We start from the raw sequence: 23,508 nt of genomic DNA, 5'->3' as shown, positions 1-23,508 counted from the left end.
TTGTTTTCCAGAGGGTTCAATTTTCATTTGAAGCTTTCGTGACTGCAGGAATCCATACTCTTTGGTTCTTTCGGTAAAGTCACGTAGAGTAGAAAAATAAAATAAAACTAAAAATAATAATTTCTACCTACGTGACTTTACCGAAAGAGCCAAAGAGTATGGATTCCAGAGGGTTCTTATACACCGGATAATCCGGTAATTTACTACTATATTTACCCAAGAATGTCTGTGTCCTGCGCGTGACGTCACTCCACGTCGATCAGCCCCCCTCATTAATAACCATGAACAGATGACGTCCTCCAAATGGACACCCCCCCCCTCCATTAATAATAATTAGCGGCTGACGTCACTCCACATGGGGGGGGGGGGGGGGGTGAGGCGCCTCCTCCCCCCTCCTCAGCGTCAACTTACAACCTTCACTACAAACCTTCAAGTTACGTGATCTCTGTAACGCTGTTGAGACATCAAAGTAAAAAGGACGTCATGATGAACAAGGGATTATAACCTTTAAGTGAAATAGGTCTGTGTCACCGCGCCCTTACAAATTGCACACGAATGTATGCAATGAATATAACACATCGCGGTCTGCTGTTCGCTTGCAAGTTTCAGATTTACTGCAATACACCCGTCCTTGGACTGGCAAAAGGCTAGTATACAATAATAGCGATGCATTTATGTTTTTCTTTTCCCACGAAAGCCTCGCTGAGTTTCAAGAGAGACAGATGCATGGGGACGTGTGGAGAGAGAGACTTGATATTGGAGGGACAGATTATGCGAAGAAGGCATTCCCAATCGACGGGGGTTCAGAACGCTTTTGCGAATGGAGGGTCCTACGATAGGATGTTTAAACGATGCCATTCGTGCGCGCGCGCGTGGTTTGTGGCAGGTCGTCGGAATACGGGAGAAGACGCGTGCATGCAGAGATAACACGTAAAGCTGCACACACAGTCAATGCACTACTTTCTGTCTGCCAAATTTCCATGGGGCCTCTCTGCAGGCCCAGTGGGCTTGGTTGGGACTATCACAACTTTTGTGCGAGCCGTCAAACTCTCGACTCCCAAGGCGCTGGGTTAATATGCATGGTCCTCCACGTCCAGAATGGTTTAAACCAGTGGTTCTTAACCTTTACTGCAGGCTTGCAACCCTTTGGTTCTTAAACGTAAACAAAATATATCATTTTTGATTTAAAGCTTTCGTGACTGCAGTAATTCATATTCTTAGTTCTTTCGGTAAAGTCACGTTGAAGGGAAACAACAAAATAATAAAATATATATAAAACAATAAAAATTCTCACGACGTTTCGACCATAACACAAACAGTCGTCTTCACCTGAAGATGGTCGAAACGTCGTGAGAATTTTTATTGTTTTATATATATTTTATTATTTTGTTGTTTCCCTTCAACGTGACTTTACCGATAGAACTAAAAATATATCATGTTAATAAATACACAGCTTTGATGAAACAAAGTAGTTGTACTTACGTGCCCGTGCTGAATTTGTCTTTTCGATTATTTACCTTCTAAAATAAATCTGACGTATCTCGCACTCCCTGGGGGTGCGTGCATCCCAGTTTAAGAACCACCGGTTTAAAACGAAAAAAAGCATGCACAATAGTGTGGAGTATACAATTAGGGTCCAGGTTCGTGGATTTGTGTTCGTTCATCCACAGTGTAATATGAACTTGTGATACATTATTGACGGCACACCTGAGCAAAAATGCATTATTGGTTCTGTGGTAACGAAATTACAGGAATAATTGCAGGCAGGTTGAGATCGCGATGGCAGTGCTACTTTAAAATATCCGCCAATCTGCTGTGCGCAAACATCTCGAGACAATAGCAAAAAAAAACATTCCAAAGGGAGGCTCGTGTTCAATTTGGAAATGGTCAAGTTTTATGTCCTGTGCTGTAATTGATTTTACAGTTGAGTGAACCATCCCACCACTTGCGGAGCGTGTGCTCTTTGAGTCAAGACACCTACCTTCAATGTCAAATTAAAGTTGCGTGCTGCTGATGAATGTCTAGGAGTTGTCTCGTGTCCAGCAACCTCGAGGCGGTGATGGTGTTGATATGAACGTGCACGTTTATAACCTATTGTCAATCCATTGCCAGTTACAGCCTCTCCCAACAACCACGTAGGTCTTTGCACCATACTGCATCACTGCTGCTCAGCACGGGCTGGTGAAGGGGGGAGAACACACGTGGGGGTCCATAGAAGTACAGTGCAGTATAATGGATTTGCTTCACCGCCCTCTGCTGACTGCTAACGTGGCTCCAGTAATAAACGCGTGTCATTTATCTATAAAAATATATATAAATTAACCGATTCTCAAGGAATGTCTCGGTCAGGTGGGGGTCCTACATTTGTGGTATTTGGCCATCTCTGTTGACACGAGTTCTTTGTAATTTGACTCGATCGTGTCAGTAGACACGTGGACTACTACACATGACACACGCTCCACCAGAGTAAAGTAAAATAGACAAACTCGGCAACTGTTTTGCGAATGCGGTTTATTATTGTTATTACTGATCGAGGTATACGTTGCTCAATGATTACGCCTGTAGGTTAGTACGAGCCCCCTGTAGACGTGATTGCAGAACACACATCAGGCAACACACACCCACGGCATGAGACTTGATTGAAATTCAGTAGAAATGACACCAGTTTCCCAAACTCCAGTCACTGCCACCTCCCCCACCACGCCTACGTCCTTCCGCATTTACAAACGTACTAACATTCAAATCAACTCGTTGCACGCTGCACGCGCCCGATGATTGTGAAACACGTCCCACGCGACACGCTGCGTACATAGAGCCGATTCAATATTAATAAACGGGCCGCGTGTACACTATTTTATATATTTACGCGATCTAACCCCAAAACAACTTCTTATGGATTACTTTTTTTTGTGAAAATATCTTCATATAGAACTCCGTTTCTGGGATATTTAATCAGATACGTGTCAATTATATAGCAAAGAGGTACCACTACTACGAAGCTGGAGTGGCCGCATTTTGTTAAAACGGAGCGCCCCTAAAGTGTTTAATGTTTTAGACCGTTGAGCGTAACGATTATGTGACTAGGCAAGAGGTGACGCGTTATTATAATAGTCTCGGTGCGACCGTGCGAGACAAATCAAATGTTGGGGCCCCACCTGACCGATTTCCGCATCCCCTGAGCTGACAATGTCGTTCACTAGATCACTGCCGTGAATACAGCAAGTTGTACATTCACCAGCTGTACCTCTACCACAATCGTGATTTATTGAACACTCATTAATGCAGGGCCATTGGCCCCGAGTTCTACTGTGGCTGGTTTATGGGAAACCTTTGTGATCAATACGATACGTGCTTAATTATGAGAAGAAGAAGAATAATATCACAGAGCGTGTCTTCTCCGTCGAGTGAGATTCGTCAGCGCCACCGCTCAACGGCTGGACGTGTTGAACTGGGCGAAGAATTGCTCCGTCGGAGTGTTCTTGTAGACTTCCTTCTCCAGGAATTCTCGGCTGCAAATAAAATATTTCGCACCGAGCAAGGAATGAATGGGTGTGTGTCTGCAGGCCGCACGGAATTCAGGTAAAGTTCACGTTGTGGTGACGTAAACTCGCTGATAAGGTAATCACGGATTATCTCATTATTACATCCTCGTAGCATCGGTGGTGGAGGAGGTGGGGGGGCGTCTGGAGGGGTCTGAACCCCTCTGTAGAAAGCTCTGTTTCGAAATGATTTGGTACAATGAACGATAGGTGAAAGGAGATTGTATCGTGCACTCGGTTTGTTGATTTTACATGTTTAGAGTTTGTTTAGCAATTGACTGTGCCGTGCCTCCCTCCTCGGTTGAGATGTTAAATGGGCCCACCTTTACAGAAGGCCACACTTCAGGGTTTGAATGCCCACGGCGTGTTTCCCATGTGTGCACATTTTGTGAAAGTATGACGGACAGAGTGTGATAGCTGTTGGTGTACTGTGCAGTCAGCGATTTCCGTGTGTCTGTGCGTTGTGTTGAAATAATAATGATAACAGTGCTTCTTTGATTCATCCAGGAACGCCTGGCTGAGTCTCAAGATTCAGTGAGGCCCTATGCTGGGATGTTCTTCATTGAGTGCGGCTGTTCGGTAGGAAACCAGAGAAGCCAGAGGAAATAGACACCTTGTAGCCATGCAATTGTCTCTAAAGAACTCCATTATGGGCGTGCATCGCGTGTGTTATAAATTAGCAGTGGGGAGACAAAGGTGGCTGGGCATGGTGTTAGCCACACCCCACCCCGTGCACTAAAACTGATGTGTGTGCCTTTGCAATGCATGTCAGCACAGTGCATGTGCCGTTAAGAGGGTTGCTTTTGATCTAGAAACTGCTGGATGAAGGCCTCTGCATGCTGCCACCATGTCTCACAATCTCGTCACACAACAATCCAGATCTAGCCTCCCGCGCTACGAGCTAATTTCGTCGCTCCATCTCCACGGTTAAAATGTCCTCTCGAACGTGTTCCCCCTCCTTTGGCGGCCACTCCGTCGTTAGTCTTGGCCGTCGTTTACATTTGTTTAACGGTCAAGGCGATGTCTTTCAACCGGGGTGAGCACGGCGTTTGCGTGTCTCGGGCAGTTGTCGCAAACGGAGCGGGGTCGAGAGGCGAACGAGAGCATGTTGAACGCTTGGAAATCCGAACTTGGCACCTTAACGAAACGTAATCGAACGATATGCGTAGAGTAATGGCTTTCACCAGCATACACGACCTGGAATGATACGCGGATCAAGAAAACACGGACGTTGACGAGGAAAATGACGCAACAAAAGCTGGAAAATGCCCAAAGAAGCACAGAGAGCTGCAGGTTTTGAATTACGTTCAAGAGACAGGGGGAGGCACACGTGGATAAGAGAACATTTTCAGCTGGCTTGTAAAGTATAACTACATATTGATATATAACTACATGTATTCAAGGAAAACAAAGTGTAATCGATAAAATCCCTCGCCCGTCTAGGCATCTAGGACTCAGCCTTAAATGAGTACCTGGTGCTGTCTGTGTGTTAACATCATCACTGGGGAGACAACGGTGACACGAGGGGTGATTCTGGCCTCACCAACACCTCGAGTGCCGTGCCGGCCTTCATAGGTGCTTGCTAACAGCACTTGCCCCGACAGCCTGTATGTCTATGTGGGGGATCTTTGTCTGTGTGTGCGTACTCACTGAGGTCGCGCCGCGGTTAGCCTCGCGGTTATTGCGCTGCGCTACGAACCCGGCGAGCCGAGTCCGATTCCCACTCATGGCCACCAACACCGGTGACGATTAACCGAACACCTAGGTCGACTCAGCCTTAAACGAGTACCTGGTGCTGTGTGTGTGTGTGAACATCGCCACTGTGGAGACAAAGGCGGCCGGGCGTGCGTGCGTGGTGCTGGTCACCCGCACACCCCGTCGTGTGCCGTGGCGACCTTTGTAAGTGCTGCTACTCACTAATAGCACTTTCCTGAAAAGTATATTAATGCTATACGGGGGGGGTGGGGCAGGTAGTTGGGGGTGGGTTCTTTGTCTTTGCACTCACTGCATGTTCTGCTCGCTGGCCAGCTGCATGTTGGTGCTGTCCAGGGCTCGGCGCTGCTCCTTGGCGCTACGCTGCTGCTCCTGCTCCAAGAGCGTCCCGATGCGTGCCGCCTGCAGGCTCTGGCGCTCCCACTCCTCGTCTCGCCGGCGCGCCTCCTCCTCCAGCCTCTGCACGCCACCGATCGTTGCGGCCGTAGTAAGCCGCGGCGAGCTTCAGAGGTTTCGGTCGCCGGTCTGCCGACGCTTGGCAATGCAGGATGCCATGCCGATGGAACTAAACTATTATTGTTCTATCAGGTAAGGCCCACTGAACTCTTTTTTTTTTTTAGAAGTGATCTGGCCACAAATGATAGCTCAACGAAGTCGCCTATTGTCACGTGGAAAATTATAGCAGCCATTATACTCTAAACGCATGTTTCTAAATGTGGATGGGAAAAATCGTAGGACTCAGACAAAAATCCACGCAACCACAGGGAGAACATGCAAACTCCAAATATACAGGTGTCAGGGTCGGGCTTGAACCCAGGACCTCCTGCATACCAGGTGAGGTAGTTAACATCTCGCCACCACGCAGGTGTAGTTATACAAGTCGGCACTGATGAACACTGTCCAACATCTGCTAGACACGGTGACTGCATGGGACAGCAGCGAGTCGTCGTAGGCTTACGAATGCACGTGCTACGAACTGACATTTGTCATTCAGTTTGCATGCAAATGTGTCACGTTGCTCTGTATTGTCACCTCCGATTAGCACGGTTGGCTACATACGATGCGAAAGAAGTTCAACATACATGCATAAGAGAGGTTTTTGGGTTAGTTCGCGTACATATAAATGTGTCGTTAAACCCACCATCACCAAACACAGCCCAAAATCTCTTATGGATAATATTGGTAGTGAAAGCCTACGTGTTGTTAAACATACATATGTGCGTCATTTGTTCCCGTTGTCAAGACAAAATGATAAATGTATTGCTGCACGCAGTATATGTAACATGTACGTGTACGGCCCTTATCGTCAATCCACTTCTGGAAAAGGGCCTCCCATGCCATGTGTGTCGTCAGGTGCTATTTGACAATACTTCACGCTGGTCGTTGGAGGCTGGTGAAGGCGTGCAGCATACACATTGGAGCGTGGTGCAGTACAATAACGGATTTTGCGGCACTGCCACCTTGCTGCCCACAGCGTGCCTCCCACAGCAGCCTAACAGCATTGGTTTTTAAGCAAATTATCTGACAATGCTGCGTTGGCAGTGGTGCACAAGCACAATTAACAAAACATTTGAAACATATTCATCAATAACACTGTGGCCTAAAAGGAAAATATATATAACCGGCAACGTTTCGGGTAGTGTCCCTTCTTAATGGCACCCATTATTTACTTTCTATATCGAAATAACGATTTGTTTTTTGCTCGGCCACCTGGCCACCAGTAGTGCGAGTGGCTCGCAATTTGAAACCTGCAAGTTCAAATCCCGGTTTGGGGGTTGACTTAACCCATCATCCCTCCGGGGTCGATAAAATTATTACCACTTCGTTGGGAGGTCAACAGTGGCTGTCCTTTGGATAGACCCCCCCCCCATCCCTCAGCTCAGTCATAGGAAAGTGGAATCTCCATCTGTGGGAATTGAGCACCGCCTCATCTCAATTCAGACTTTGACTCTGCTTTGTTAGGACAACGGCTGACCCGGGGCACACCGCCCCCCCCAAGAATTTTGCCCCCAACACCGCGTCGAGGACGCGCTGCGCGGCTGCCCACGGGACCTTCTTCTCCTCGCGCTGGCGCTCCTGGGCGAGGCGGATCTCGTGCAGCTGCTCGCCGCTCATGCCCTTCCAGCGGTCGGGTACGACGCGCAGCGGGCTGAGGGCGCTGGACGCCTGCGCGGGGTCCTCGGTGAGCAGGCCGCCCTCCAGCAGCGCGGCGATCTCCGCCTGCGACGCCGCCTCCTCCTGCTCGTGCTCCCGGCGCCGTTTCGCCTCTTGCTCCTCCGCCTGGAGGCGAATCAACCGCACACCGCACACCGCACACCGCCCGCCCGCCCGCCGGGTTTACGAGTGCGGTGGGGATATGGATCACTCTGTTATTTAGAACTAAACTGATATCTTACGTTTTTTTTTTTTTCCCCTCCACATTTAGAATTAACGCTCGTTTAGTGTATTGACTGCTTTAAATGTCCACGTGATGAGCCACTTCGTCGAGACATCCATTGGTGGCCAGGTCGCTTCGGAGAAAGAGCTACAGAGCTCAGTGGGCCTTACCTGGTGAAACAGTAGTAGTAGATAACTCAACGAAGTGGCTCATCATCGTGTGGAATTTATAGTAGCAGCCAATTAATTTAAATGCGTGTTGGTTCTAAATGTGGAAGGGAAAAAAACCGGAGGACCCGGAGAAAAATCTAAGTGACCACACGGAGAGAGACGTACAAACTCGAAACGTACAGCGGTCAGTCGGAATCGAACCCACGACCTCCTGCATCCCAGGTGAGGGAGCTAACATCTCGCTACTGTGGCATGGGGGAGGGTGGGGGGGGGGGCGGGAGGAGTGGAGGAATGGGAGACGGGGGGTTGGAGGTGAGGCTATGCCACTGATGTTTATTCTGAATAAAACAGCTCTGTGTGGATGGGCTGTAGCCCAGGGGACAGGACACGAGGTGGCATAATTTAACCGTGTGGAGCTACGTTCTTCATTGCAAGGCCCGCGGGCCACTGGCAGCCCACAGTGCGGCCCCTTGGCGTGCGGCCCTCCGGCGTGCGACCCCCGGCAATACACAAATGTGACAAAGGCCCCATCATGCTGTCAAAACCCAATGGTTCCAAATGTGTGGCTAACCACACACTGAGATCTTAAGTGTACCCCCCGCCCTCACCCCCTCTGAAAATGAGTGAAGAACATTGGTGTGGAGGAACTGTCTCCGAGGAGGGACATGACAGGCTTAGTGTTAACTGTGTGGAGGAGAGATAACAGAGAGGCATGTTGTTGTTATTATCATCGCAGTCGCCATCATCTCTATCAACCATTGTTATCATGTTGGCATCACAAAAAAATGTTTCGTGGAAAATCATTGTCATCCTCAGCAAATCACTGTCAGCATCAGCAGCAGCAAATCTCAAGATTGATTCCAAATTATCACACAGCTGCTCAGGCTTTTGTGTCTTTGTATCGGCCATTTGTCAGGCATTACCGATCGAGTTCAATTTAGCGCGACGCTTACACTTTTTTTATTTCCAGCTGGCTAACAAACGCTTAGCCGGGTCGCGCACATGCAGGCACGGGAGCCATCGTTACACGAGCGTCATTCGCCGTTGTCGTTGATGTTGTTAATGTTATATATAACATTATTTAACCACACGGTTAAATGTTAATGTTGTTGTTTGATTGCGAGGCTCACAGGATGCACTTCTGCCGCGCCTTCTCCTCGGGAGAGTCGAAGGCGCAGCGCCAAGAGAAAGACAAAGACGGACGTGGTGGTGGTGGTGGTACGGGGAGCAGTAGCGCAGCGACTAGCTCACCGCGCTACGAACCTGGCGACCCGAGTTCGATTTTTGCTCACGACCAAAACAGTGGCAAATATTTGAACCGGTCCTGGGCCTCCCCTAGGTTGACTCAGACTCAAATGAGCACCTGGTGTGGTGTGCAAACATCACCATTGGCGAGACAAAGGCGGCCGGGCATGGCGCTGGCCAGCTACATTATGTATTAATAATAATATTAAAAAAAACCAATAAAATACATTTCAGAATTTCAAGGGGGAGCGCCACTGGCCGTAGTGTAGCATTTTATTTTGTGGGCCACTCAAAATCACGGGCCCAGGGCTGCAGCCTCGCTGCTCGTGCCGCGTGCCCCTTGCTCCGTACGCACTGCCCTGACTCCCCTCCCACCCCTCCCACCTGCGCACGGTTGAAATCCTTGGTGGCGGTAAGGATCACGCGGCGGCACGACTCCTCGGCGAGAGACAGCTGCATGGCTCGCCGGTCCATCTCCAGGCGCATAGCATCGTACAGCTCATCTGACACGCGAGCGCGCGCACACACACGTACGCAGAGCTAAAGAGCCCGTGTGTAGCCTTTAACAGACCGTTGGGGCAAGTGCTGTTCGCGAGCAACACCTCCAACGCTGTCCGCTGGACAGGTTGGTCCCTTCACCTGATGAAGGCCGCTTGTGTTGTGGCCGAAACGTCGTGATTTTGGTTGTTTAAATTTTTTACCTACGTGACTTTACCGAATAGAACCAAAGAGTATGGATCCTTGCAGTCACGAAAGCCTCAAATCTAGAACACCTATGAAGGCGCGCACGGCACACATGGGGGGTGAATGGCCAGCACCACGCCCGGCCGCCTTTGTCTCCCGAGTGGCGATGTTCACACATTGCACCAGGCACTCACTTAAGGCCCATTCTACCTAGGGGGGGGGGGGGGAGGCCCAGGACTGGTTCAGATAATTGTCATTTGTTGTCCGTAAGCAGGGATGGTGACACATACCCACTCCGAATCAGAATATATGTATTTATACTGGAGGAATCCGATGACCTATAAAGCTCTTTTTCACAGATGTCCAGTAGGGGCGGGTCAGAACGTTACAACAACAAACAAGCAGTACCAAAAAAAACACGATAGGAGTGCAAAGTATAGGAAAGGTAAAAAAAAACTGACTTAAAATATACAAATACAACATTTTATTTACCAGGTAAATACCCATTGAGGTATTAACTTATTTTTCAGACGCGAACGTGGTCACAAAAAACAACCACACACACACAGAGTGGGTGCGGAGGCAGAGTAACTGCACCGGTGTTCAAAGTCCGTCCCCCGCTGTGGTTTTAAGTGCCGTTGCTCCTCCACAACAAACAAGCTGGAATGCATTCATGGGACCGTTTTGCCAGTATCAAAGTATGAAAAATGAGAATAGGTTTTCCCCTTTCTGGCAATAAACCAGGTGTTAAGATGTTCAAGCACAAAAAATACAAACCGTTTGCAAGGAATCGAGTTCACATTAACCACACACAGTACTTGTGGTGAACATGCAAACAAACTCGGACAATAGATGGATGTTCTTTGAAACGGATTGGCCTACACCAGAAACAGACTCCTTTATGGCTGAGTCTCACCACCAGTTGCAGACCAGAGAATGCCAAAAGGCGAACAGTACAAAGACAATGCCACGAATCAGAGCATTTATTACGTACCGGTACGTGTGGTTAATGCACACTTGCTTCCTTGCAAAAAAAGTATAAATTTGGTGTTTGAACATTTTAACACCTGTTTTATTGCCAGAAAGGGGCAATGCATATTCTTATTTGTCATAAGTTGGAATGCCTTAATGTTTTATTTGGGGGGGGGGGGGGGGGAGGTGGCGGTGAGCACGGGCAGTTGGCTGGGGGGCCCCATGGCTCTCGGTGTATCGGCAACGTGGCCATGAGCCTTCTACGGGCAGCTATGCGGCTTTCGGAGGGCCCCCCCTAGGCTTCTCGCACTTTCGAGATGTGTGGGTATTCTTTTGCTATGCTCACGAAGTGGCTTTTCGCTCGGGCATTGCACGTCAAACCCAATGGGACTGTAATTTTTGGGGGAGAAAAAAAATGTCCATTATTTTATGCTCGCCAAATGTACCGTTGTTCGAACGTAGGCAGACTGACTTTTTATCCATGCTGGGATGGTGACGCCACATCTATTTTCATGTACGTGTCAAACCGTAGACCTATGCCATAAGTCGTTGAGATGTTTGATAATATAATGAATGGCTCCTACTAAACGGACGATGCAAATGATGATGAATGATTCAAAGCTGATAAAGACGACAAAGGATGATTAATAATACAAATGAGTCATATTATCTGATATTGATGAATGAACGATCGATTGTTAATTGATGATTATAAATGAGTCATACTTGCTGATATTGTTGATGAATGAACGATACGTAGTTAATCGATGATGATAATCATCATTCAAAATGAAGAGATAACGATGAAGATGACGATCGTGACGACAATTCGGAGCTGCAAAGACGATGTTCCTTGGCCCTGCGAGCGGTTTGCACCTCATGATGATGATGGTGGTGGTGACGATGATTACATTTAACGCTCGCGACAACTGCTGCAACAATTCCCGAGCCACCACCGCCGCCGGATTCCGCCACCTCTGTTCCTCCGCTCGTCCTGCGCTCGCCGCTTCTCCTCCTGCTGCTCCAGCAGCCACCTCCTCTGCTGCTCCTTCTGCAGACCGCGCCGCTCTCCGGCCTCGAGGTCTTCGCCCGCGAAGGAGCGCAGCCCCGACACCGCTCCCTCGTCCGCGACGACGTCGGAGTCTCCGCCGACGACGCCCGCCGGCGGCTGGGACCTGTCGCTGGCGCTCTGGCAGCGAGCCCAGTATTGGGCGAGGGAGCGATCGAGGGCACGGGACTCCTCGCGCTGTCTCTCGTCCAGGAGGATCGCGATGCGATCGTGCCGGATCGCTGCGTCCGCTGCAACGGTGGAGGGGGGGGGGAGAAGGGGGGCACGCTTTTGTTTTGCTAGGCCGGAGAGCGAGTCGGCAGCGGGACTCGAGAGCCGCAGGACGTAGAGAGAGAGGGAGGAGGAGGCACACGGCTTTACGTGGTGTGCCGGTGTGCGGAACATAGCTGTAACCTATAGGCTGTATCCGTATTCTTGTACAGGGGAATTGAGTTTTCAGGTCCATACGGCGTACAGCCGTTTCGAATATGGGCAGCAACATTTTTGTCTATTTGTTTGTGTTTCTCCCTTGTGATGGGGCTTTGTAGGATGAACGTTGAGATTTATAAGGGCACGGGGTGACCAATAAGATCTGAATTGGTCTGTAATAAGGTAGGCACTGATAAGGGGTTGACAGGTTTGTAATAATCCAGGTGACTGATAAGACTGGAGCAGACGGCACGTGACAAGTAGCTACAAGGCAGAGTAAGAGGAGGTATACGGAACGCGTTGTGCCGTGTGTGCGTAAATCTGTCGTTAGCAGCAAACGCAGCCGTGTACGAATGTTGCATTCGTGTTGGATAATTATCTTTAGGGGAATTGTGCCCCACGTTACGCACAGACGGACAGAAAGCCGGACAGACGTATGGACAAATGGACAGGAATAGCTAACGTCTCGACCTCAGTTGGGTTGAGAGTCACAACGCTACTGTTATTGCTCAGAGCGAGACGTGCGTCTGCGTTACCAAAGGCTTCCTCCCTCGTCTTCTCCTGCTGCTCGCGAAACCTCCTCTGCTCCACCTGCTCGTTGAGGCCATCCAGGTCGACCTGCACGGGGAGTTGTGAGCGAGAGTTACAGCTGAGCACGAAGTCTACGTGGCAGGCAGGCAGGCACGGTGATGTCTACAGCGTACGGGGGTTTCAGAGTTTATCCACGTTTACCATTTCCGCGATTTCATACTGGAATGTTTTATTTTACACTCGCATTGCTTCTGCGAATATAAGCGACTTTGTTGAGCTGTCATTTGTGGTCAGGTCGCTTCTGAAAAACAAGTTAATAGCTCAGTGGGCTTTAACTCGTAATATATCTACAATAAAAAAAATTGTATTTGTGTTTTGTTTTTCCTTTCCTATACTTTGCACTCCCGTCGTGTTTATTTGTATTGTTTGTTGTTGTAACGTTCTGAGCCGTCCCTACTGCACATCTGTGAGAAAAAAGAGCTTCATAGCTCATCGGATTCCTCAAGTATAAATACATATTCTGATTATGATAACCTACTGTACATTTTTCTATTGCATTGGCAGTTTTAAATGATGGTGTTGATTTTTTTGATTTGTACTTGGTGGTTTTAAATCTCATCTCAAAGCTACGTTTTTTAAAATAGTTGTTGTTATGTTACTTTGTCCTTGTCTGGTGACAGTATTTGTTGGTTTGTGTTTGTTATATCATTGTTTTTTTTTATTCAACAGCACTCATGGAGCATGTGTTGTTGTGAAAGGCGCTACGTGCAGTTAGTGTATTGTTAGTTGTACAGAAAGCCTGGCTTTTAAAGCGGTGTCGCAATGTTATAGCATCGGTTGGCGGTGCAGTAATTAACATTCGTGCTTCACAGCAAGAAGCGCCTGGTTTCAAGTCTGACTCGGGTGCCTTTCTGTGTGAAGTTTTAATGTTCTCCCCCTTGTTCTACATGGGTTTCCTCCGGGCTCTCCGAGATTTCTCCCATATGAAAATAAACATTGAAACTGGTATTGGCCAAACATACAATTGCAAGAAAAAAATACCTGCAAATGAATCAATTGGTATTACACACAACAGGAACATTGCCTGCCATCCGTGACAACTGTCCCCTTCTGAAAACAAGTATTGAGACTCAGTAAATATGTTGAACTTCTTTCGGACCGTACGTAGCCAACCGTGCTAATCAGAATTGTGGGGGAAGGACAAACTTTCCTAGGTAAACAAGCATCATCATAATAATAACAGTATCATTATATAATATAGAACAAGACATTACATTCCTTGTGTTCTTCCTACATAGACTGTTACTCTTCAAATCAAGTGCCACGTTAATCATGACATGAATTGCACCAGAGACAAGTTTTTTTGTGCTTAGTTTGAAAAGCTCCATATTCTATAAAAGGGGAAGCAGGCAGTTGAATTCCTGAGATTAAAATCAATCAATCAGCACAGCTCAGTAGCACATCTACTCAGCATTTGTGCCACTGATGATTTATTGATGCACGTTTGGCATATGCCTCGGTTCGTGGACAGTTGAGCCATACACCACACTCAGCCAAGACAAATCATTTTATATAAGTGCAACTTTGTGCTTTTTTGAGAGGGCACGAGCTGACCTGGAGAGAGCGGGCAGAAAAAAACATTTAATGGAGTGAACGGTCGGTTGTAGTTTCTCGCAAGTAACTGCTCTTGATGGATGGCGAAATTATAATATTTTTGCAAAGCGTCATCGCATTCGACTCCTATGGAACAAATCATCTTGGCAATGCCACTGCTGATGCTGCTGCGTTGACAGCGGTGTACAAGCACACTAAAAAGAAACATCTATCAATAACACTGGCTTAAGAAATAAAATAATAGCTGACGTTTCGGGCAACGGGCCCTTATTCACGGCACATAAAGCACACTGCTATAGGCGCATTGAAAGATCCCTGATTGTCATTGTAGTATTCACTCACAAACCAACAGTAGTACAAGGATGGGCCCCTGTTGACGCAGACACGATAGCGACATTATGGTTTCAATAATAGCGATGATCATTGCCTTTCATGTGGCTCTGTGTGCAAAGTTAAATTGTTTGATCAACTGAGCAAGCAAGTTGGGCTTGAATTGCTAATATAACCCACGTGGCATTCATTCCAATTTCCGATGCATCAATTATTTAATTAGGCAGCCGGTTTGGCTGGTATAGAATCTCACTTGATATGAGACACTGTGCTTATACCTACTCGATCACGTTAGCGTTAATAAAAATACAAAAATACAATGTACTCAGTGTTGTTTAGTGGCACAAATTGGAACACGTGAGACTTTTGTAAATGATTCGAGTGAGAATGGGGCTCACGGGCAGCTGATAATCCACACTGATGTCTCGTGTGTGTGGAGTGTGCAGTAGTTGTTGGGGTACTTGACTTATCCCAACAGTCTTTTAAGGCTATACGGGGGATCTTTGTCTTTGTGCAGAAGTAAACGTGGTGCTGGCCACCCCAACCATCTCGTGTGCCGTTCTGGCCTTCATAAGCGTTCGCTCACCGCATTTGCCCCAACACTTTGTTTAGGCTATACGGGGGGGATCTTGTTTTTTTTTACAGTAGTGAACTGTGTGCATAAACAGCAGGCAGCCAGCCAGCCAGCCAAGTGGTGCAAATGAAGCAGTGGAGGTAAGTGAAGGCCAAGTGCAATGCTCGGACCTCCTGCGTTTGTGACAAGCAAGTTGGAATTCCCAATGATTTTTCGTTGTTTGTTAAATTTTCAAGTTACATTCCTGGCTGGCTGAGAGGAGGAGTGTTGCAGCAGTTCAAGCTTTTAATGTTGCTCTTCGTTTATTTGTTTTTTTTATCCGAGAATACTTGAACAGCCGAATGTTGTAATAGTAGTAATAATATACTTTATCCTGGAAAACCTCACCGTCTCTCGACTAATTATAATCAGAAGGGTATTTGGCCAGTTACTTTATTGGGAGCTCGTGGTGACCTGACTGATCTGAATCAAGAATCAATTCCTCGTTTTACTTTGCGGTGAATGGAGTGGCTTCCAGAGGCTGCAAGGGGTCACGTGAGCCCATTACGACATCCATGAATGGAACGCATTGGATTGGTAAACATGATTCAATGAGCAAGATTCATCGACTGATATGAATTGATGAATCGTTGAATGATAAAACAGCTATTGGGTGCCCTTCTTAACCACATACAGCTGTGACGCGTAAAGCACTGAATATGAATAACACTGTGAATGAATGTGTTAACGAGACCTAATGTTAGCCATACTCTTTTAAGTTAAATCTCGCTGCACTGATGAAGTGTAACGATAAGTGCCTTGACATTGGAGTTGGCTATAATGAAATGTAAAGTGGCGATTGTGCGTGCCTTTTTTATTGCTCCGTATTAATTCAAACAGAGCGTCAGCCCGCGTGTGTCGGTGCTGGGTGGAATACTCCGTCGCACGATCGTGAGAGATGATGGCACAGTGACTTGGGGAGGCTTTCATCCAGCAGTGGATTGATCGGAGTGGATGGGTGGACGATGACGATAATTTAAACAAAACTTGATTCGGGAATTTGCAGAGCAAATTTTCTCGTCGTGAAATGCGTTGCAGCCGAATTTTGCACGACGATTACGACGATGGAATCGAGAGAACCGGCTGCAATGGAGTGAATGTCAAATTTCAGGTCATCCTCATCCTCTCCACAAGGATCTCTGCACCCCCCCCCCCCCACTCGTGAAGTCCCAGGCGCAGCCAAGCGGGATGAAGTGGCTGCATGCGGAGCTAAAAGTCATCGTCTCGCAAGCATTCGTGATGTTGTAACCCTTGCTCATGGACCGGACCTTTTTTTTTTGTCACACTGTCCATGAGGCCAGGGGATTCATTTGTCACTGAATAATATCTGGGGGTGGGGGGTGTGGGGGGCTATTAAACCAGGGAGGTGGCATGGTGCAAGCAGCCGCAGCAAGAGATGCATTTGGATGAGAGATGCATTTGGATGCGGTGTGCCGGGTTTTGGAAATATTTTCTTGAGTTAAGTCCACGACAGCTGTGGCTGAAATGAAGATCTGCATTACATTAAGAAAACATGATTCTGCTTCATACTGCCTCCGTAATAAATCGCTACATGTGCAAGATTTTTGCATGATATTTTCGGACTTAAACAACTAACCCCAATTGGCCCATTTATTATATTATTATTATCAACGTTCCAGTTAAAGTGCAGCGTTGTTTCTGGTACGTACAATGCAATTTGTATTCGTAAAGTGTCCGAATGTGACCACGTCTCAAGGCGCTGTACAACTCCTGCAAACGTGCGGCTTCTACTAGATAATGCGAAGAGAACAGTCTGGTACGGTGTTATTCTTTCGCAGGAGGGGAAACGAGGAGGATGCTGTAGGGCAGAGGGGGAGACGAGGTGACGGAAAGGCGACGGCGATTAAAAAAAAAACTATTTTCATAGGAAGAGAGAGATATTCATGGGCAGAGACAAATAACAAAGTCTTGAGCCTGGACTTAAACAGAGGAATAACGAAACTTTTTATTTTACCAGGCAAGGCCCACCGAACTATATGTAGCTCTTTTTCAGAAGCGACCTGGCCACAAATGACAGCTCAACGAAGTGGCTTATCATGCGGAAATGTATAGCAGCCAATCACTCTGAACGCATGTTTCCAAATGTGGAGGTGAAAACCGCAGGACCCGGATACAAATCCACGCGACCACGGTGAGAGTGACATGCAAACTCCAAATATCCGGGCGTCAGGGTCGGAATTGGACCCACGACCTGCTGCATACCAGGCGAGGTGTTGTTAACATCTCGACACCGTAGCGCCCCCCCCCCCCCCCCCCCCGAGGTCCCAATGGCCAAAAGGAGAGAACTCCAGACCACATTTCTGCAACCTCAGCATTAATGTCGATCATAGCACAGTATGGCGGTATCGCTGCAATCCACACAGCATCTACTGCCGCCTTGGATTGGTTAAAGTACCTTAACATTCAACCCTGACGTTATCTATTCAAACTGTTGCTTGCATGCCACACGAACGAAGAATAATTGTATAAGATGTCTCTCCAATTCGTAATCGTATACAAGGGTAACAAATATAATTCGCTGGTGAACTTGGGAATAAATGCCAGACCGCTCGACTATTCTGCATCACAATTTAAAAGCAACCGATTTTACGCGGTTTATAGTTGATATTCTGTCCCTAAGAATGTAGCCAAATTGGTGCTGTCATCTTGACATGCATATCACGCTGGGACTTCCAGCTGTCCCTATGTATAGCCTGTATATTAAAAAAATGTTTGTGCATCGACCATTGTACAGGATGTGTCTAGCCAATTCATATAACCATATATAAGGGAAACAAATAATTCGCTGTTGAACTTGGGAATAAATGCCAGGCCTCTTGAGTGTCGTGCATCACATTGTAAAAGCAATCTATTTTACACGGTTTATCTCCATTAATATAAAAGGCAAAGTTGTGATTGTGTATCTGCTCAAAATGTTCAGTGTACTTCCCGACATGCAACAAACTTGAAATTTGCCATGTGGGTACTTTCCAGACCGTACACCATGCAAAAATTAAAACAAATACACTTATATTTTTTCGGGGGGGGGGGGGGGGAGCTCAATAATGCATATTTTTTTTGCACGGCAAAGTGAGCTGTGACGTCAAATCTGTCATCTGACCCGCGCATCTGGAAGCGTAACGCATTGTAGTGTAGTGGTTAGCGCGCCGCGCTACGAACCCGGCGACCCGAGTTCGATTCCCGCTCACGGCGACGATTATTTGAACCGGTCCTAGGCCGACTCAGCCTCAAACGAGTAAGTGGTGTGGTGTGGTGTGTCAACATCGCCACTAGGGAGACAAAGGCGGCCGGCCGTGGTGAATCCAAGTCCCGGGCGAAGCCGGGTAGTACAGCTGCTAGTTTATATTCTGCCCCCAGCCACTGTGATTAAGCGCTAAAATCCCTCTGATTTGAGAGACGCAGCACTCTCGGCTCCCCCCGCCATGTGAAGCGAACTGCGCTGTGCGAAAACACATCGGCGTCGGAGCAAATACACGATCACCGTACCGTATTAGCATTCAACGGGACGCAATTGCACCCTCAATGATTCACCCACAGGATGACAAAAGAAGCGAGGACTTTACGGTGAGAGAGAGCGTTGCGTCGCCTGTGACCAAGTCGGGTGACATGCAGCCCAATCGCATCGGATATCCTCAGAAGCTATGCAGGGTTGAGTCTGTGACCACCGTGCATACGCAGTGTAGCAAACTCGATTTGTTGTTATTCTGTGCTCTCTTCTCACTGAACCAGCGTGGTGAAGTATGGTCAGGTCAACCAGTACTGTTGTGGACCGTACGGTTGCCACGTGTCCCCCAAGGTTTGAACCCGGTATGCCTGGGAGCTGATCTCTGTTGTTAGACCCGTTGCTGACTGAGAAATGTCGGGGTTAGGTCTGTGGTGAAAAAAGTGTGAAGGCCCTTGTCCAGCAGTGTGAAGGCCCTTGTCCAGCAGTGGACAAACAATCGGGCTGTACATGTACGTGTGTGTATGTTAGCGCGGTGCTCGCTAACAGCACTTGCCCCAACAGTCTGTTAAGGCTACTCGGGGGATATTTGTCTGTGTGCCCAAGGGTATGTGTGCGTGTCGGTGTGTGTATTTAGTGCTGCGTGTAGGTTTGTGTTGGTATGTCTGAGTAAGCGTGTCTGTGTGGGGAGCGGTGCTCGCTTAACGGCACTTGCCCCAACAGTCTAAGGCTATACGGGGGATCTTTGTCTTTGTTAGAGCGCTGGCCTACGACCCGAGTTCGAATCCCGCTCACGGCCTCCACTAGCAACGATGATCTAAACCTGTCCGGGGCCTCCCCTAGGTTGACTCGGCCTAAACGAGTACCTGGTACAGTGTAAGCATCGCCACCTAAAGAGACAAAGGCGGCCGGGCGTGGTGCTGACCACCTACCCACCCCTTCGTGTGCTATTCCGGCCTTCATAGGTTGCTACTCGCTAACAGCACTTTCCCCAACTTTATCTTGAAATTCTTTATTATTTCCAACGCGGTCAATTGCTGTGTTTTTTTCCCCTCCCGCGCCCAGTGTTTGAGCACAATGCCCGGTGGGTGAGCCGGAGGACATTGTCCTCGGTGCCAGAGTGGCTCTTTGCTTCGGGGGTGGTTTCGCTCTGGTCGTTATTACGCCTCGGCACGTGGCTTATCCACCTTGAGGCCTCGCGCAATATCCCTGGCATCTTCGCCAGAGGTCTGGTCCCGGAGCCGTTCAGAGTGGTCGTTCGTGTTTCCATGGCGGGCTTTAAAGAATTGTACGCATTTCGCCTGTGTCCCCTGTGTCAGACGGAGTACCGCGGTTGCGAGATGTTAACTCCCTCGCCTGGTATGTAGGAGGTCGTGGTTTCCATCCCGACTTGTCGCCTGCTCAATATTTGGAGTTTGCGTGGCTCTCCCCGTGGTGGCGTGGATTTTTCTCCGGGAGTCCTCCGGTTTTCCTTCCACATTTAAAATCAACTAGCGTTTTGGAGTATTTGGCTGCTATACATTTCCACGTGATAAGCCACTTCATTGGGCTATCATTTGTGGCCAGGTCGCTTCTGAAAAAGAGCTATATAGTTAAATGGGCCTTACCTGGTATATTTAAAAAAAATAGTTTTACAATTTTTGCCCGCGTCCCTGTGTGAGTTTGCCCCTGCGAGTTTGTGAGTCTTTGTGCTACGTAATCTTTTTCCACGTTTATCTTTTATCTTCGACACGTGCAGCCCTAATTTTTCATCGATCCACTGGCGAGATGAGGGCCTTCTGTGACGCCGCGTGGATAGTGGGGGTTGTTTTGACCGTACTGGTCTGTGAAGGCAGGAGAATGTAGCTGTTGGACCACAGTACAGTACACCAACTTAATTTTTAGTGCATCGCCCTCTGCTGATAACGTATATCCACAGCAGCCTCAATTATTGGCGAGTCGCCTATCCCAGGCACTGCGCAGTCTCAACATTGAATAGTTTCCAAGATTTGGTGAGATCGGGAGCATTCCAGGTGATGTTTGTCATCTATGATTTAATCTTGTCGAGTAGTTTAAGTGTAGCCATTGTTGCGGGTGGTTACTCCGCGTTTGTGGGGAGCGGTGGCGTAGTAGCGGTTAGCGCGCCGCGCTACGAACCCGGCGACCCGAGTTTGATTCCCGCTCATGGCCAACAACGGTGACGGTCATCTGAACCGGTCCTGGACCTCCTCGCTTAGGTCGACTCAGCCTCAAATGAGTACCTGGTGCGGTGCGTAAACCTCTCCACTGGGGAGACAAAGGCGGTCGGGCGTGGTGCTGCCCTCCCCACCCCCTCGTGTGCCGTGTAGGTTGCTCGCAAACATGGGGGGGATCTTTGTTTTTGTGTGGCTAAGGGCCTGAGACCAATTCGTATTGATCCTCATGCTTATGAAATTGCTTTCCATTGCCCTAAGTTCGGTCAAGCGTTGGTACTACGGTGCATATGGCGTTTAAATCGCATCCATTTGTGGCGTTTCACCGAATCAACAATGTTGATGGCAGCAAGGGGAGAGCACCTCCACTATCTCCTAATTCCGGCTCAAACATCCGAGTTGCGGTGTTGCGAGGTGAAGAATGGATCGCGTGGAGGGAGCTTCAACCACCGATCTGTTCTTGGAGTTTGCGAGTCTCTCTCTCTCTCCGTGGTCGCGTGGATTTTTTTTCTCCGGGTCCTCGGGTTTTTCCTCTCCACATTTAGAAGCATGCGTTGAGATTATTTCCATTATTTTTGCTGCTATACATTTCCACGTGATAAGCCACTTTGTTGAGCTATCATTTGTGACCAGGTTGTTTAAAAAAAAAAACAAGTGAATACCTATGACCTTTACCTGGTAAGATAAAAACAATTGTTTAGTTTTATTTGTAATATTTGAAGTGATTTTGTTTACCTTTCCAAGACTTTGCACTTCTATCTCTTTTTAAAATTTGGAACGTTCTAACCCGCTCCTACTGGACATCTGTCGAATAAAGCGCTTCATAGCTCATCGGATTCCTCCTGCAGCAGAAATAAATAATTCAGATTCTGATGACGGGCCAGGTAACCAGTGGGAGAGGGGTCAAATATCATACCCGCACCAGCCACATTGCGGTAACTCAACAGACACAAACGATGCAGGAAAGAGACACGATCTTCCTTGGGGGGTTTTCCACAATCTTCAGACATTTTATAAACGCTCATTTGATTTAGGTGTACATGTCGTACTGCTGGCCTTGAGGGGTTCAGTTATCTGAATGGGGCTATGGGGTGAGCAGCAGAAGGAAGTGGAGCCAACACCTCTGGGGTTGTTATTGTAAGGTACTTCTATGCTCCCGTCACCGACCCGCACTGGCCAAACTCCCCGCCGAGACCGGCGTGGAATGGAAAGGCCCTCATCCAGCGGTGGATTGACAGGGCCGTAGAATGACCGTTATGAGTTGATACTTATTTAGAATTGCAACGTTGAGCCAATGCTGGTTGAGGTTGCGCCAACTTAAAGTTTGCGGGGCTGCGCCTTGAGCACCATTTTACGAGCGTTTGTACTTTACACAATAATTGGACAATGTTGAAGAATGTTTAGAACCACTCTGGTCTGTTGAGAACCTCGCCGCGCGCTCTGCTGAGATTGCCTCGCTACGATCACGACTTTTGCGAGGCGGTCGCAGTAGGTGGCAAGAGCACAAACAACAACAAACTCAACACAATTCGTCCATAACACTGCCGCCAAAGTAATACGTGAAAAAAAACTTGTATAGGCGACGTTTCGGGCAAACGACCCATTTTTTTGAAAAAAAAAATCACAACCCGGCGCGTGTAGCAGCGATGCATCCATTGCGAGTGGGGTGATGCTTGCACACTCACCCCGATGGTGCGAACTTTCGGGTTAAAAATGCGACCCCGTCTCTCCGACTCGAGCCGGCGCCTCCTGGCAATGGCTGCAGCCTCCCTCTGCTCCAGCTGAAACATTTTTAATGTTTGGCCTCTGTGCTAGCGGACGCGGGGGGAGCGAGGCGAGGCGAGACGAGGTGGGAGTGGGGAAAAGGAAAGCGATAACGAAGGCAGAAGAACTTTTAAAAACAAGAGGAGCGAAGAGGCTGTTAAAGAGAGGAGAGCTATGGAAGGTAGCTGGGAGCGCCGCTGTCAAGTAAACAAAAGCGGTTGCCATGGGCTCGTTCATTCATGAACGCGTCGCCTTAACCACTCCCACACGCGACCACTCTTCCCAGCCTTGATTATGCGCTGTGTAACAAACCATTTATTTGTTCCCTGGGTGGTAAGTGTTATTTCCTAATTGTGTATGCCTCAAAAGTACATGCAATTGCTATTATTCCCCACAAACTTTTATTTTGTGACCAGGACAGTGATATTTTTAAATGTACCTATTTTCAATGAGAACACGTGGTGTGCGGTTTGTGTCATTCCACCACATAAAGCCCTGGTCACAAAAGCAAAGTTTGTGGGGAACAATAATAGCCGTTTTCTATACTTTTTAGGCATAAGCAATTAAAAAAATAACACTTACTACCCAGGAAGGGTGACGTGAACACTTAATTTGGATTGGCTGTGTCGGGTAGTGGAGGGGGGGGGGTATGGTTGGAGTGGGCATTTTCAAAATAACCAAATGTATGGGTCTGCCGTTCGTTTACGATCACGATTAACAGAGAGTGCAGCTTAACCGTGGAGAACCCTCACGGTGTAATTGCACTAATAGTGATTACAGTCCATGTTGTTTGATCGGATGTGGCCTATATATCGAGTGTTTAGACAGAAACAATGTACACTTTT

At 47.9% G+C, this 23,508-nt stretch overlaps 1 protein-coding gene across 1 annotated transcript; it reads right to left on the bottom strand.

The window, feature by feature from the left end:
• Window positions 1-2,494: 2,494 nt before the first annotated feature.
• On the bottom strand, window positions 2,495-22,956 carry LOC116949360 (RIB43A-like with coiled-coils protein 2). Its single transcript, XM_032966587.2, has 7 exons — window positions 22,585-22,956; window positions 12,714-12,795; window positions 11,676-11,999; window positions 9,429-9,547; window positions 7,305-7,532; window positions 5,545-5,711; window positions 2,495-3,509 (listed from the first exon to the last, which is right to left on the bottom strand). Exons 1-7 carry the CDS (start codon window positions 22,687-22,689, stop codon window positions 3,428-3,430), a joined length of 1,107 nt encoding a protein of 368 aa, XP_032822478.1. The 5' UTR covers window positions 22,690-22,956; the 3' UTR covers window positions 2,495-3,427.
• Between the last annotated feature and the right edge of the window lie 552 nt (window positions 22,957-23,508).

This window comes from Petromyzon marinus, chromosome 36 (genome assembly GCF_048934315.1).
Source record: "Petromyzon marinus isolate PM22_M1 ecotype Great Lakes invasive population chromosome 36, UKy_Petmar_22M1.pri1.0, whole genome shotgun sequence".
Classification (NCBI taxonomy): Eukaryota; Metazoa; Chordata; class Hyperoartia; order Petromyzontiformes; family Petromyzontidae; genus Petromyzon; species Petromyzon marinus.
The sequence above is the reverse complement of the archived record's forward strand: the minus strand, read 5'-3'. Positions and strand labels throughout refer to the sequence as shown.

What these genes read in the sequence shown, in the direction of transcription:
- LOC116949360 (XM_032966587.2), bottom strand. Translation starts at nt 22,689, where the DNA reads ATGTTTCAGCTGGAGCAGAGGGAGGCTGCAGCCATTGCCAGGAGGCGC. An exon ending in AGGATTTCAACCGTGCGCAG is followed by an intron (nt 7,533 to 9,428) that starts GTGGGAGGGGTG and finishes ATTCGCCTCCAG; the next exon opens with GCGGAGGAGCAAGAGGCGAA. An exon ending in GCCAGCGCGAGGAGAAGAAG is followed by an intron (nt 5,712 to 7,304) that starts GTCCCGTGGGCA and finishes GGTGGCGTGCAG; the next exon opens with AGGCTGGAGGAGGAGGCGCG.